General features: G+C 39.5%; 1 protein-coding gene across 5 annotated transcripts in view; it reads right to left on the reverse strand.

The window, feature by feature from the left end:
* Positions 1-14,407, reverse strand: part of ADGRV1 (adhesion G protein-coupled receptor V1) — a 242,414-nt gene that overhangs the window by 115,127 nt on the left and 112,880 nt on the right. For 4 of the 5 annotated variants that reach the window (XM_081930116.1, XM_081930117.1, XM_081930118.1 and 1 more), the window contains 12 exons: positions 13,627-13,770; positions 12,821-12,992; positions 11,953-12,088; positions 10,332-11,185; positions 9,279-9,396; positions 8,300-8,471; positions 6,531-6,773; positions 4,491-4,898; positions 3,759-3,943; positions 3,085-3,322; positions 1,870-2,009; positions 596-756 (listed from right to left, as the gene is read on the reverse strand). In XM_081930116.1, the coding sequence (XP_081786242.1) occupies positions 596-756; positions 1,870-2,009; positions 3,085-3,322; positions 3,759-3,943; positions 4,491-4,898; positions 6,531-6,773; positions 8,300-8,471; positions 9,279-9,396; positions 10,332-11,185; positions 11,953-12,088; positions 12,821-12,992; positions 13,627-13,770 (2,971 nt within the window). Of the gene's footprint in view, positions 1-595; positions 757-1,869; positions 2,010-3,084; positions 3,323-3,758; positions 3,944-4,490; positions 4,899-6,530; positions 6,774-8,299; positions 8,472-9,278; positions 9,397-10,331; positions 11,186-11,952; positions 12,089-12,820; positions 12,993-13,626; positions 13,771-14,407 lie in introns of those variants that run through there. The other variant, XM_081930120.1, reaches the window with a different exon arrangement.

The following is a 14,407-nucleotide window of genomic DNA, read 5'->3' on the forward strand; positions in this document are numbered from 1 at the left end:
TGGGCACAACTGTAGAATCATTTCACCAAAGTGTGATTCCTTTTGATTTCACTCAACCAGTACGATTCTATGCATGTCTACTCAAAAGTAAGCCTACTCCCTTTCTAAAGTGTATATAGGATTGGAGCCTAAAGGTTGCTAGTTCCTGTTAACTAGAAGACTCTGAGATTTATTTTTACCCTTTGGTGCAAAGTTCAAGAGAGCAGGAACGCTGGGATTTTTATATTTGGGAATGTCCCCCTTTAGAGTTTGATTATGGGTTATAGCTTATTTTGTCTTGGATCCAAAAGAATCACATAACTAGTTTCATGTGCCTGAGAGAGGTTTAGACTTGTATGACTTAGTCTTCCATGCTGCACCAACAAATCTCTTTTAAAACCTGAGGGGAGTTCCAAAAGCCATTTGTGATAAGGCATTGAGGTCTGGGATTCCGGGGGCGGGGCGGGGGAGGAGAATCAAAAATTCTTTGGATCATGGCCTATGTGCTTTCTGCTATCCAAGTCCATTCCAGAAACAATATTTTTCATGCATTATTTGCTTTTAAAAAATCAGCACACAATTCATAAACGTAAAAATAATAATGTTATCAACTGACCAGAAATGCAGATAAAACCAGATGAAAAGAAAGCTTCGTTGTAAGAAGACAAGCTGTTTGTTTGTGCATAAGCTGCGTAAATAGACATGTGCGAACAGGAGCATTCCACATAATCTGAGGAATCATCTATCACTTTGCAGAACTGACTGTCAGACAACCAGCTACAGAGGAAACAAAGGTCAACGATGTTAATTCATTAGTCTTTAGTCTGGAAATCAATAATCATAATACAAACACGAGCAAAACGTGGAATATTTTGAGTTGTGGGCTCCATCACAAGGATAACATATTCTTCCAACTCCTTTCAAGTAAGAGTTAATGCACCTATTACATGTGCCAAGGGGAAATACGTTCTGTGGTAATGAGTGACTGAGAATGCAAGATATCAATGAAAAAATTGTTGGAGGCAGTAGGCCTTTGAAGGCCAGTTGCTGGGAATCACAAGCAGTCAGGTCCTGCTTTCTGGCTTCCTGTTGCAGGCACAGTGAGAACAGAATGCTATATTAGATGACCTGATCCAGTAAACTCTTCATTTATTCTTAAAAGAAAAGATAGAATTTGAACACGTTAATGTCTAACCTCACAGGGCAGGAGAGGGGCGGGCGGGTTAGATTCTGGTGGCAGATTCTTGGATTTGATAATTTTGGAGAACTTGTCAGGCAAGAAAAAGTTTAAAAATGTAGCTGATATGTGGCCTGGCAAATTAACTCAAGCAGATGAAGTAAATATGTGTTGATATGCCAAAGAGACTGCAAGCTCTGGTGTGCTATCACCATGCCAAGCCTAAGCAGGTCCAGGCTGAGGCCTGGCATAATGATCCATGTGGCATACTTAGTCTTGCTCCAAGTCTAAATAAGTCCTTCCTAGGGATACTCTCTTACCCCATCGAATAGGGTAGGGTTCATTGTTAATTTAATGGCAATTATTATTGTGCTTCTCTCTCACTGCAGCAGTGCCAAATTAGCCCTTACTTGGCACCCCAGCACAGATCAGTGATGCTTTCTACAAACGTTTGCAGACCAGGTTTGTTCCCAGAGCATTGAAAAGATTCTGGTCCAGAAATAATCTAAATCTGAATAGTAATTTTGACTATTTAAAAGTATTAGCCCCAACTCAATGCCAGTGAAAATGTTTCTTTTTTAAATGAAGAATTTGCTTTTAAACAGACCATTACATTTTTATGCTTCCCTGAGATATAAATGAGTATATATCATTTTTAGGTTGCCTTTACTGGCAGAAGTATTCTCAGTGCAGTCAAGAATGAGAAAATATACCTTTCAGCAGCCTGATTCCAAAGGAGACATAAAGACTTGTGTGGAACAATTCTGCTGTCTGTAGAATAAATCCGATAGGTGACCTCATTGTTATCTTTAAGTAGAAGAGGACTCTGACTCTTCAAACTCATTGAAAAAATCTAAAATGGGCAAAGTGGAGATTTATTTCCTATAAAAACACTCACAGAATCCTCATTTGTACACTAAATATGCAAAACCAGACCTCTAGTCAATTTATCCTAGGCAGAAGTTTTGTCAAGGTCTTAGACTTAGGGTAAGGTCTTTCCCATCTAAACCACCTCAGACACTTTACCTGAAGCTACTGGGCACCATACCTGGGACCTCATAATGCATAAGTATATGCTCAGCTACTGACATACTTGGTACTTCCTCTACTTTGTAAGGGAGAGAAGCCCAAACTCCACCTCAGTCGTATGACAGGAGAATATGAATATGCACTCCATGGTTACTAGGCTTAAACCGCGAAGCCAGTGTCCATAATACCACCAGCTAAGTTCATCCTCAAACCATGTGTACATAAATAAAGCATATATAAATCGAACAAACAGTTCAATTCCCTCCCCAAATATTTTTATTATTTTTTAGCATAAAAAATATTTATATAACATTTGTGATGGGTTTGTCACTTTACACAGGGTTGGCTACATTAAGACCTCTCCACAAAGTTGTATGAGCTGTGGGAGGGGGGCATAAGTCTCACTGTTTGTAGATAATGTCAAAGAATGGGCACCATAAAGCACAGAACCAGTCTTTTTTTGTGTTGCCCCTTGCAAACTTGGTATGGTGGGGCTACCTGCCAAACTCTATCTAGTCACATGTCATGTGAAGGCCAAACATACAGGTCAATTATTGTTTAGATACAATTACATTAAAAAAAAACCCCTGCTCTAAAATAAGGCTGTTATGCTATACAAATATATCGCTAAAGACAAAAAGGAACAACCATAGTCTCTGTGTGTATTCTGCTCCAGATTAATATGGTTGCTCTTCCAAATGGTAACTATATTAAGCACATAAAAAAACCCTGAACACATGTCTAAATTTAAAAGCAGGGAGCAACTAATCTTATAGCAGCAGCAAAACTAAGAGCGTGTGGACCTGATCAATGCTTGGGCAGGAGATTCCTGGCAGCTCCATATAAGCAGCTTTAAACTTTTTAGATTAGAAACAATTAAATAAAAATAAAAATCATACCTTATTTTTTAGGGCAGTTCCTTTGTCACCCATTATAAACCATTGCTGGCTACTATACTCAGTGACTTGAATGAACCTACAATTTTCATTTTCAGAATGAGAAACTTCCAACAAATGTTCAGGAACTCTAATGAAGTCGCCATCTTTTCCATCAAATCTGTGTCCATTGATTTGCTGTGGATACCAGTGATGGGCCATTATGATAATGTAAGGGCAATGGTCAAGGATGGTTTTGCCTCTGTTAAAACAGAAAAGGAGCAACACACTCAAGAAATGGAAAAGCCATTTGCTACCTGTGAAAGAAACATGTGCTGGATAATGCTTGTCTTAATGCCATTGTCATCCTATTATTGGCCTATTAACTGGATCTTTCATATATTATTAATTACTAATATGTCTCCAAGCATTAATGCAGAAGTTTTGATAATACGACAGGAAAAGAGCTGTATTTTGGCATATGATCAGATCAATTCATCATATCAATCCATTTGAATAAAACAATCATGTGTTGTTTATTTCATAGAATGCCAGATTTTTTAAAGAGCTTACTCTGCTCACTTCACAGATTAAGATCTCTAGTCCCACAAGGCTATTACGCATAGACAGAATTCCAAGTGGACATCAACATCCAGTTCAATTTCAGAAATATTCCAGGCTCATGTGGAAAGACTTACCGTTCACCCTGTGATCCACACAATACTCCAATAGGAAGAGAAAAGGCAAATTTCTCAGTAACATCAGCAAGGAAGCTGTAGCCTCGAGTATCCTTGCGTTTTGGGTTAATAAGCGCACAGAGGATCTCATACAAGAGACTTCGGTTTTTATCAGTGAGTGCCTGCTTTTCCCCCTCAGATATTATCTTAGGGAACAAAAAATTGGTCAAAGAATAAAAATTATTCCATGTGTACAGGTAGCAATCACACTTTCCTTCCATACCCAAACTAGTTTATTAGAATTAAGATTTTCCAAGACAAAGCCAACTAATGCTCTTATCCTAAAGACATTATTTGGAGGTGAACCCCAATGATTACAGTTATTTTTTTCCCCCTATATAAGGGTCATGACCTTAAGTTCCCTCAAGTGGCCAGTGCAAATTCCCTTACAGGCTTGAATACTGGCTCTATCACAGCATACAATATTGACAATCCCAACTTACTATCTAAGTTGGGCATCTGAACCAACAGCTTTCATATAAGAAGCAGGCTGACAAATACTTTCCTAGTATGTTCTTGTTACAGAAGACTCATAGTCAATTCTGTTTTTCAGAATCAAAGCAACATTTCCCCCCACAGAGCCATGGCTGCTGTTTATCATTTTCATCAGCTTACATCCCCCAAGGAGTTGCTGCATCCATGCCTAAATCTAGGGCCCATTCATCATGGCCAAAGGAACATCTGCATATGTACCTTATCAATTATGTGCATCACTGCAGCAAGCTGCTCTTCTGTACTTTCTGTGACCACTTTGATGTTTAAATACTGGAGGACTCTGTTCAAAATTATGTCATCAAGTGGTTGGGACAACTGATCAGCCAGACCCCAGACTGCTTGAGAGTTTGAATCAGACACAATGGTAATGTTGGCAATACCATAGATGTCATCAACTCTGGCACCACCAGTAGGATTGAAAAGCACAGCCTGGAAACGTTTAGGAAACGGATTTAAGGATCCAGTATCTGGAGTGAGTATTATATCCAGAACAGCATCTCTCTGCCCAGATGCAAAGGACAGTGTTCCTTCAGATCTGGCAAAATCTTGCCCAGAAATGGCTGGTGATATCATTATGCGGCCAAGAGCTTCAGGTCTCATCAGCTCCTTTAAATAAATAAATAAATAAATAAATAAATAAATAAATAAATAAGCAAGCAAGCAAGCTCTAGGTAAGGATTAAGCAATACTGTGCAAAGCCAGGTTTGCTTCAAATTATGAACATTTTAAAATGCATTTTTCATTTTTGTTATCTTGACTTCAAATAAAATTAATCAGGACGATGCTGGGAAATGTGTTTGGCAAAGTATTTCTAACAAAGTGCTAGGTTTGAGGCTGGCTAGTCAATGATGTATCGTGTTAGGCTGGGTTGTAAAATACATCTTTCTGAACTGTGTGGTCTGCGTCAGGAGAAGACAGGACCAGAACACATGTCAAATGGGAATTAGCAAGATTTGATTGATGAGCTTGGCACAGAAGTGTAGCATCGATACTCCACCAGAGTATGGGGGCAACTGTTGCCACTGCTCTTAATGATGATTACCAAATTACATTACCTGCTCAACTAAAAATTGTAATAGTTCAGCCATGCCGGATAAAAGTCGGTTTAAACCAGTTCCAAACAGAACTGCCTATTCTTCCTTAAGTAAACCAGTGCAGTTACTTATGAGAACTGACATGTTAGAGAACAAAGTCATTGCCTGTCAGTTACTGGCAGAAACAACTGTTTATTTGCCCCTTCCAGATGGCTCAGTGAGACCAGCAAGAATGAAGGAAGTGGGGAATGATTTTTTTTTAATAATAAAAAAACCACCTAAAACTATTTGCAAGAGGAGAATGGGGATAAGAATCTCAAGGCAAATTCCTTGTTCTTCCTGCCTCCTACTTGACTTCCTTTCCCTAATCTCCTTCATGCTTTGGCAATCTGCCATGCATGCATGCTTGTTAAGACCATGGAGGTTGCAGAGTGTGTGATCTAAATGAGGCAAATGATCATCAACCTGCAATTTTCATAGTTTGATTCTTATGTATTAGTGTCATGACATTGTGAAAATGCTGTGAAATAGCATGCACACAGTTGTATAATATAGTATCTCCAGAAAACACACACAGCGACAAAGCAAGTGTGCAAAAATAACTCAAGGACACTTAATAAACAAAGCAGAACATTTGAAACTATGTTGCACTGAATCAGGCCATCATCCTATAGGTTGGTATCAAACTCATTCTCTGAGTGGTAAACCTGATGGTAGTCAAAATGCTCCCATTCAAAATCAAGAGAGTCGCTACAACTGAGCTCTGTGAGACACAGGTCACAATTTACTCTTGCAAGTGTCAGCATAGCATAGCTGATGAAGTATGAGATTTAGACCAGGGAGACCTCGGCTCAAGCCCCAGCTTAGCAATGAAGGTCCTGGATGATGTGTAACAGTCGCTATCTCACCATCCAATAATAAGGGAAAGAAACCCAGGGCTTTTTCCAGTTGGGACTAGCGGAACTCAATTCCAGCACCTCTCAGGTGGACACCATTGCCATTTATAAGAGAACAAGGGAGGTGTTCATGGTGAGTTCCGGCACCTCTTTTTCTAGGAAAATAGCCCTGAAGAAATCCATGCTGCAGCATGCTATTGCTGTAATTTGTATCATAAAACTTTTGCAAAAATCAAACACCTGCTAACTTTTTTCTTTGCATTAGAGAAGAAATGAAGATAGTATATACATTTGTGCATTAGTCCTACCTGAGTACTGTAGCCAACTGAGGTGGCAAGTGATGTGCTAGAATCTCTAATCACCTGAAGATTAATTAAAGTGGTCTTCTTATGGGCCACAGCCAGACGAGACCCCACAGCAAAGTAGATCAGACCCCGAGGAGAGTCACTTTCTGGGACTATTATGTAGGCAAATCTGGCACTGTTGTTCAGTTCTGCTCCTGCACCCACTTCGTAGAGCTCCACGAAAAAATAGGTTTCAAATTCAGGTTCCTGAAAATCAAAAGGATACTCAGAACTCTGTAAATACTGATGCCAAAAGGAACATCATTAAATGTGCTTTTGAACCGTGTCTTGCTCTATTAGAGAATACATTTGTATATCATGCATTTCAAATCAAGGGATCAGCTCCCCAAAGATTTCTGAGATAGGCTGGTCCTGAAAACAGTTTGCATGAATATGTCTGTCATCTTATATACAGCAGCTCTTTGGAATCTGAGGTCAATGTTTCCAGGATCTCCTGTGCATCTCTCATCTAAGCCATTCATATCACACATTGGCAGGAGAGTAATTGCAGTTAGCATCCCAACCCTGGGAAAGTAAACGAGCCCCTCCTTTGAAACAATCGTAACAAGCACTACTTTTATGTCCTTTCATCCTTGGCTTCAAAGTATGATTCTCTCCAAGGTTGAAATATGCACTTAAAAGAAAATGGCATGAAACATCCCCCAAATGTTGAAATTTTCAAAGTGAAATGGATTTTAAGGCACTTGTACATGAAAGTGCATGTAAAAATAAATAAATCCAATGACAAATATTCTCTACTACATATTGATATTTGAAAGCATTTCAGCTCCCTATAAATCTATGAAAGCATGGCTTTGGAGGATACATTTGATATGCAATCTTCATCCCGCCCCCAAATTGCAGTCAAATGATCTCTGATTTTTCAGCAAAAATGTTTCAAATCCACAATTCCACTTTAAATCATGTGCTAAATAAGTAGCCTTTATTACTCCCAGAACAAATAGGCAGACTGTGGGCCGTAAGGCAGCAGTACTTGGGGAGAAAGCAAAGAAGGAGGACTTGCAAAGATCTTACTTTCTGGAGCGTAGCTTGGATGTCTTTGAGCGTTAAGTTCAAAGACTTCCATAGAGGATGAAAGATAAGGCTTTCAATGGCTGCGACCCATGATGCCTGTGTTCTGACTCCATGATTGGAGGCAATAATGTTTCTGAATACCAGTTGCTGGGGACCACAAGAGGTGAGGGTGTTTCTGTGCTTGAATCCTGCTTGCAGATTTCCTATAAACATTTCTGTTTGGCCACAGTATGGGCACCAATTTCAAAAAGTGAGGTAACTTCAACAAGATTAGATAGCAATCCTGGAAGCTGCTATAAGAATGGTGGATCAAAACTGACCGGAAAGGTATTCATTTTCTTCTATAGGGTATGCATGCTAGCTAGCCAAGAGCTTGCCTTTGGGGCAAACAAAAGTCCAATGGCTAAAGCTCTAGAATTTCCCAAAGTTATTTGTGTCCATGTGTGGAATTTCATGGATGTCACTGCACAGAAAACATGACAAAGAAGACCCAGTATATAAGACCCTTTCCTAAGTGTGAGCTGATGGTGTTTCAGGGCCAGTAGCTCAGTGATAGTCTGATGGTGCGGCAAGGAAGCACTTTCTCCCCTGCACCTCCCCTTGCTGCACCCTATTTCTTTTTATGCCCTGAGGGGGGTAGAGAGGGGAAATAACAATCCGTCTTTCTAAGCAGCCAATCTGAAATAACCAGTACTCACATTATCAGGCTTTATCTCAATAACAATTGTGCATTTTGTTTGACCAGCCTTGCAAGTGGCGACCCCTAGGACAGCCAGCAGTTCATTTGCCAGATCCGTGCCATCCTTCTGCAGGACAACAGATGTTCTGTTAAAGGTCACGCGCCAGGAGATTTTCACATCTTCGAAAGCCCTATCAACAAAGCAAACCAGAATAAACGCAACAACAGAGGCAGACATTCGGAAAACCAAAGCCAGCCCACCCAGCCACCCACATTTTCTCCTGCATTCCAAATGTAACATTGCACAGCAAAATGTTTCAAAGAAAGTGAAAGACATTCTCTTCATGGCATTACTTCCTAAAGCTGGTCTGATACATCTTACAGGAGCCAACTGGATTTAATTTGTACATGTTGCCTGTCCTTCTTCCTTAAGGTCCCAGGATGGGGTATAGCACAAAATCTAGCTGCTTTTGAGCTTGATGCTGTAACTTATCCTGGGACTTTAGGGTGAATGAATGAATGAATGATAGCAATAATACCACCAGCACAATTGATTTGATTCCCACTTAAAAATGGATGGCAGCAAGGCTACTTTTGAGCCTGAGATGAAGCAAAGCCAGAACTCACAACCTCCAACCCTAATCAGCTGACCATTGCACCTTACTTAGTGAAGTAAGCCATAAATCACAAGTGTGTGCAAAAAGCAAGGAAATTAATTTCACATCTCAGCTATTATGTATATGAGTTAGGTTGGTAGAGTGTTTAATTCTCTCATTTCTGTTCAGTTCTGGTAGACCGACTGACTGACTTAAATCATATTCTAAATTTATGAGGCAAGTTTGCCAAATTGCAGTAAACTATTAGAGCATCTTGAAAGCCAAAGATTTATGATAAAAGTTCCATGAGAACCTCTTCTGCTCAGGGCAGTTTCTTTGATTTCAAAACCACACACATTACAGCATGTGGAGACAGCCCTTTTTACCAGCCGTGGCCTGCACCTGTTTGGTTGCCGGGTAACAATGAGTTGCACCTCCCTCTTTTCGGAATCTTCATCAAGCACGAGGCCACTTTGCGCCTCTTCACTGAATCCCAGAATTCCATTCTGAAGATCATTTCCTGGGTGAGAAATGGGTCATCCAGAATTATTGAGAAGCACATACTTGCCAATCAATGTTCCATTATTCAAGAATTCATGCAGAACCTGAAATATCTCTGTGAATCTGAATGAGAAGGTATTATAACATGAATTGTTATAATGTATTATAACATGAATTGAGAAATTGAAATATTCCTGTTTTAAAGGAAACCCTGCCACAGGAATTATTATTATTATTATTATTAATAATAATAATACTTATACCCTGCCCATCTCACTGAGTTGCCCCGTCCACTCTGTTGTGTGTACACATAGTCACACACTTTGGGGTTTAAGCTACATTAGAATCAGACATTTTTGATATTGTGATCCCACTGACTATGCTTGTGAAAAGGTATTTGCCATTTGGCTGTACACAATACTATCATCAAAGTGCAAAACCTTTTTTTAAAAAAAGTTAATTGAAACCTTGGACATTAAAAAAGAAAATCACCCACAGTTCTTCAGTGTTTTACAGGCATTTTGGGAAGTCTGACTTATTGCAAGGTTCATGGGCCTAGGGTGGCATTAAAATATAGAAAAACAGAGAGATATAGTGTAGAGAAAAATAGAGAGTACAGCAAAACTGAGTGCCAAAGCAACACAAGGTTTTTAGAGCCCTGATCTAACACAGGCTGCTTTGTCGATATCACCTTTGAAATTTGAGATTAGTACAATGGCCCTGATTTGCCTTGTAATTTTGGTCCCAGCCCAGAAGGGCTGCTTATCCCTACTGTATAGCTCATCAGCATGTTCCTTTTTTTTTTTTAATACTACAGTTTTTCTCTAAGCACTTTGCATAAAACCAACAAAAATACAACATTCAGCAAAACTTCTTAAAATCTAGGTAAGCATAACATAATAACCACCTTAACAGTGTTTAATTTATTTATTGATTCCACTAAAAAGCTCCTACCTTTGATAATAATTGTGGCAAAACCTTGAAAACCATGTTCATCCACAGCTTCTGTAATCTGAGCTCCACCTTGAGGGTCAGAGAGCACAACATAAAACATTTCCTGTCCTTCAGGCTCATCATCATCAAGAATGCTGACAGACACCTGACTTTCTCGTTCCCCTTCCAGCAATGTAACAGACAGAGTCAGCTCCTCAAAATCGACTCCTTCAATTGCCCAGGTTAGATTAGAAATCCCAGAGACAATCTCAAAAGGGAATGTATCTGTCCCACTCTGAGCACTTATTCCACCAAATGTTTTAACAGTGACAGAAACATTTCCCACAAAACCTAGAGTCCTCCTAATATGAATCAGAACTGCATTGGGTGTGCTGCTGTCGGTGTCTTCTTCAATGTAAATAATAGCTGGTCCAAGACTTAAAATTCCATTATGGATAACAATATCACTTGCCAGTAAGGTAACTGATGCAACACTAAACTCTAGGTTCAAAAGTGGATTCCATGTTGGGTCAAATGGGTGTGTAGCTATAACTTCCACAGATGTTAAGTTCACAAAAAATATTTCATCTCCTTCTGAAATGCTGTCATCAATTATCAAAATTTCAAACACAACCTCAGTCTGAAGGCGTCCAAAAACAAGCTCTCCATTATGAACAGGTTCAAAGTCTTCTAGTGGTTTGGCACTTCCTGCAATGGTCTGATAGAACAGTTTTGTGAGGTTGCTTCGGTAGCCAAAAAGTCTTTGTACATACAATTTGACCATTTGTGCTTCTTCCCTTACTAAAATATTCGTTGAGTTAGGTGCAAACTGGAAGATTCCCATTGGTTCAATTTCAGCAACGGTGAAGCCTGGTCTGGAACAAAAACAAAGTGAAAATTGTATTTGCGAAGACCTACACAAGGAAGTACAACCACAAGCAAAAACAGCTCATCTTACCACTTCTGGTTATCAGAAAAAAATCTTTCTCCAGCCTTAGGTAAGAGCATCACCATTTTTTAACAGCTGGAACCAACTAAGAACTTGGATATAATTTTTCAAAAAGAAAAAAAGAGTATGTATATTGGATTCATCTTAAATGTACAGTCATACCTCAGGATAAATATGCTTCGGGTTAGGCAAATTCGGGTTGCACTCCATGGCGACCCAGAAGTAATGGAGCACATTACTTCCGGGTTTCGCCACGCGCACATCAAAATGATGTCATGCGCACGTGCAGACACGCTGTCGCATCTTGTGTTCCATTCGGGATGCGAACAGGGCTCCGGAACGGATCCCGTTCACATCCTGAGGTACCACTGTACTGGAAACATTAGTTCATAAAGAGATTTTCTCTGTGTGTGTTCTTTCTCATATGTATTTCTCCCCCCCCCCCCACGGATAGAGAAAAGCACATGTACACATCTCTGTGTAATGAATGGTCAGAAGGCAAGTTATAATGGTTTTTGCAAAGCTAGAAGGTTTGGCTCTGTAAGCTTCCCAAAGGGAAGACTACTATGTGAGCAGGTCAAGATTCCTTGAATGAGTGGGGGATATAAGAGTAATTGAATAATGAAATGAGATCAAAGTTTTTACTACCAATGTCCAGCTCCTGAATAGCATCTGACCAATAGCCTTTCTTACCTCAGATGAGCTCCACCAGATACATTGCTATGCACAGCTGACAAATGTATAGCAAATGCTTCAGGGATACTTGGATTTGGTATAACATGGAAAGAAATTGTCCTGTTTGGTTCACCATGAGGAACAATAACAATGCCTGAAAAGAGAAAGGAAGGAAGTTGCTAAAAGAACAATTGAATTTTTAAACAGAAACAACAGTTACACATTAGATCGTAGTTTCAGATTTGTCTCTATTCATCAGTCAATCACAAAACAAAGGTTTGGTAATATCAATAGAAGTTAATTTATGTTGTGCTTATTTGGGTGTAAGGTAACTTACAAAGCTGTATTTTGCTGGTAGATGGTGGTATGTCTCTTTACAAAGACTTGGTTGCCCTTCTTTTAACAAATATTAAAATAAAATGAACATATGCAAATTTGAATAAAACCCTAATGAATAAAAGCATAACACAAAACTTGAATTTTGAATATCCCTGGCAAGACACAGCATTCTCTCTTAAGAATTTTATCCTCTCATCAGATACTGCAAGCAGGAAATGAGCAGTCTTTACAGTTCTATATGATTAAAGATAATAAAAGTTATATATGTTTTCCCCCCAGATGTGTGGGCCAGGAATAGAATAGGAAAATGCCATCTTTAACCCAGTGTTCTCAAGAACTTTCTTCTTCCAATGAAATAAAACTGCAACAGTCAGGGTCGTGATGTGATGAACATACATCTGGCCTGGAAGGGGCAAAATCATCAACAGCCTAAGCCTTGTGGTTTAAAGATTCTATGAAGCAAAAGATGGTGCCAACAGTAGAGCATATGATTTGCATGTAGAAGATCTCAGGTTCTTCTTGTACGGGGCAAAATGGAGGCACTCACCAGAAGCTGGTGTAATATTGCCTGGTTGAAGGAACTCTGGAATCAAGCCAGGTGGATATCCAGAACTCCACATTACTGTGATGGAGCCATACACTCCTTCCCGAGTTATCATTGCTTGGGTTGTCCCTGCTGTAATATTTGTAAGTCGTAAGATAGCAGACTCAAAGGCAACCTACCCAAATGGAGAAAGATGTTGTTATTGTGAGAAATGGATGATTTTACCTGCACATACATGTTATTCTTTAGCAGCAGCTACATGGTGCTTAAAGTAAATTTATACTTTTGTGGATCAAATATTCCTATATGAAGTATTGCTTCTACTGGCAGCATCATACACTTCTTTAACAACCCTAGAATTTTTACATCTGGCTCTGGAACGCATCTAATTCTCACACTATCAGCACAAGGTATTTTTTTTGCACATACACATGGCAACAAGATACAGTGGGTCACTTCTCCTCTCCTCTGAAGTCTAATAATATCTAAATGAAAATTTCCTGAAGCAGTTGATAGAATTTGGAACCATATAACAAAAACTATTCATGTTTTTCAAAACCAAATGTATTAGTATTTGATCCATAAAAATCTACATTCTGCTCTTTGCACATGTTGCTTCCTAAATGCATGGCAAGTAAATGCAAGCACATATTGAAACCAAAAACCTCACCAGTTTTTACACAGATACATTTACAAATAATTTGTTCAAATGCTTCAACATATGGCAGCCAGTTAATTCTAACAACATTGTGTCTGCATTAATTTTGATCTGCCCTCTGGTGGTACAGATGTTACATGGCTGTACTTACCTGAGAATTGGCAGCTTCTTTGGGAATTGGGACAGAGACTGACATCGTTGTATTTAATATTTTAGGCACAATATTGGCACTAACATTGAACAGGGTTACGCTGTTCAGTTTCAGAGTAAAATTCAAGCCCAGGAAGAGAAACACCTGAAAGGAGATAATCACTTATCTGTTTTGTCATCAGCTAGGAAATAAGAACTACGTGTGAGACATTCAAACAAGAAATCCTCATGTTGAGAACTGTTTTAAACATGTTGTTTTCTAAAATCTTTCCCAAAAGAATAATAGAATATAATGTTAAATTATGAATAATGGCAGATGGTGGCATATTCAAGCCACAACTGTTTTAAGTTCATCTTCAGTATTTATTTATTGCCTATAAGCAGAATACAATTATAATTAATCATTTACAGTGTGCAAGGAGGGTTGTTGTAGTAGTAACAAGGTGTTCAGCCATGCAAACCCTCACCCAGTATAGTTCATGAAAAAGCTGAAAGCATAATCAGGCCCCAAGGCAGATGTTTCCTCATGGACAGAGACTGTACCTGTCAGGGAACTGACATCGGAGCCAGAAGTGGAGGCAGGGCTCCCAAGCGATGCCGGAAAAGGGCCAAGCAGGGAGAGAGGGAACTCATCGGCTGGGGAAGGAAATCAGCGTAACACCAGGGATAAAGGGGGGCGGATGGGGGAATCGGAGAGGGGGCTCCAGGACTCTTCGCTGGAGACCAGCGGGGAGAGCACAGGTCCTCCGCTACCCACTTGGCATCAAAGAACTTCTTTGCTG

Source organism: Podarcis melisellensis, assembly GCF_964234715.1.
Source record: "Podarcis melisellensis genome assembly, chromosome: 11".
Lineage (NCBI taxonomy): Eukaryota > Metazoa > Chordata > Lepidosauria > Squamata > Lacertidae > Podarcis > Podarcis melisellensis.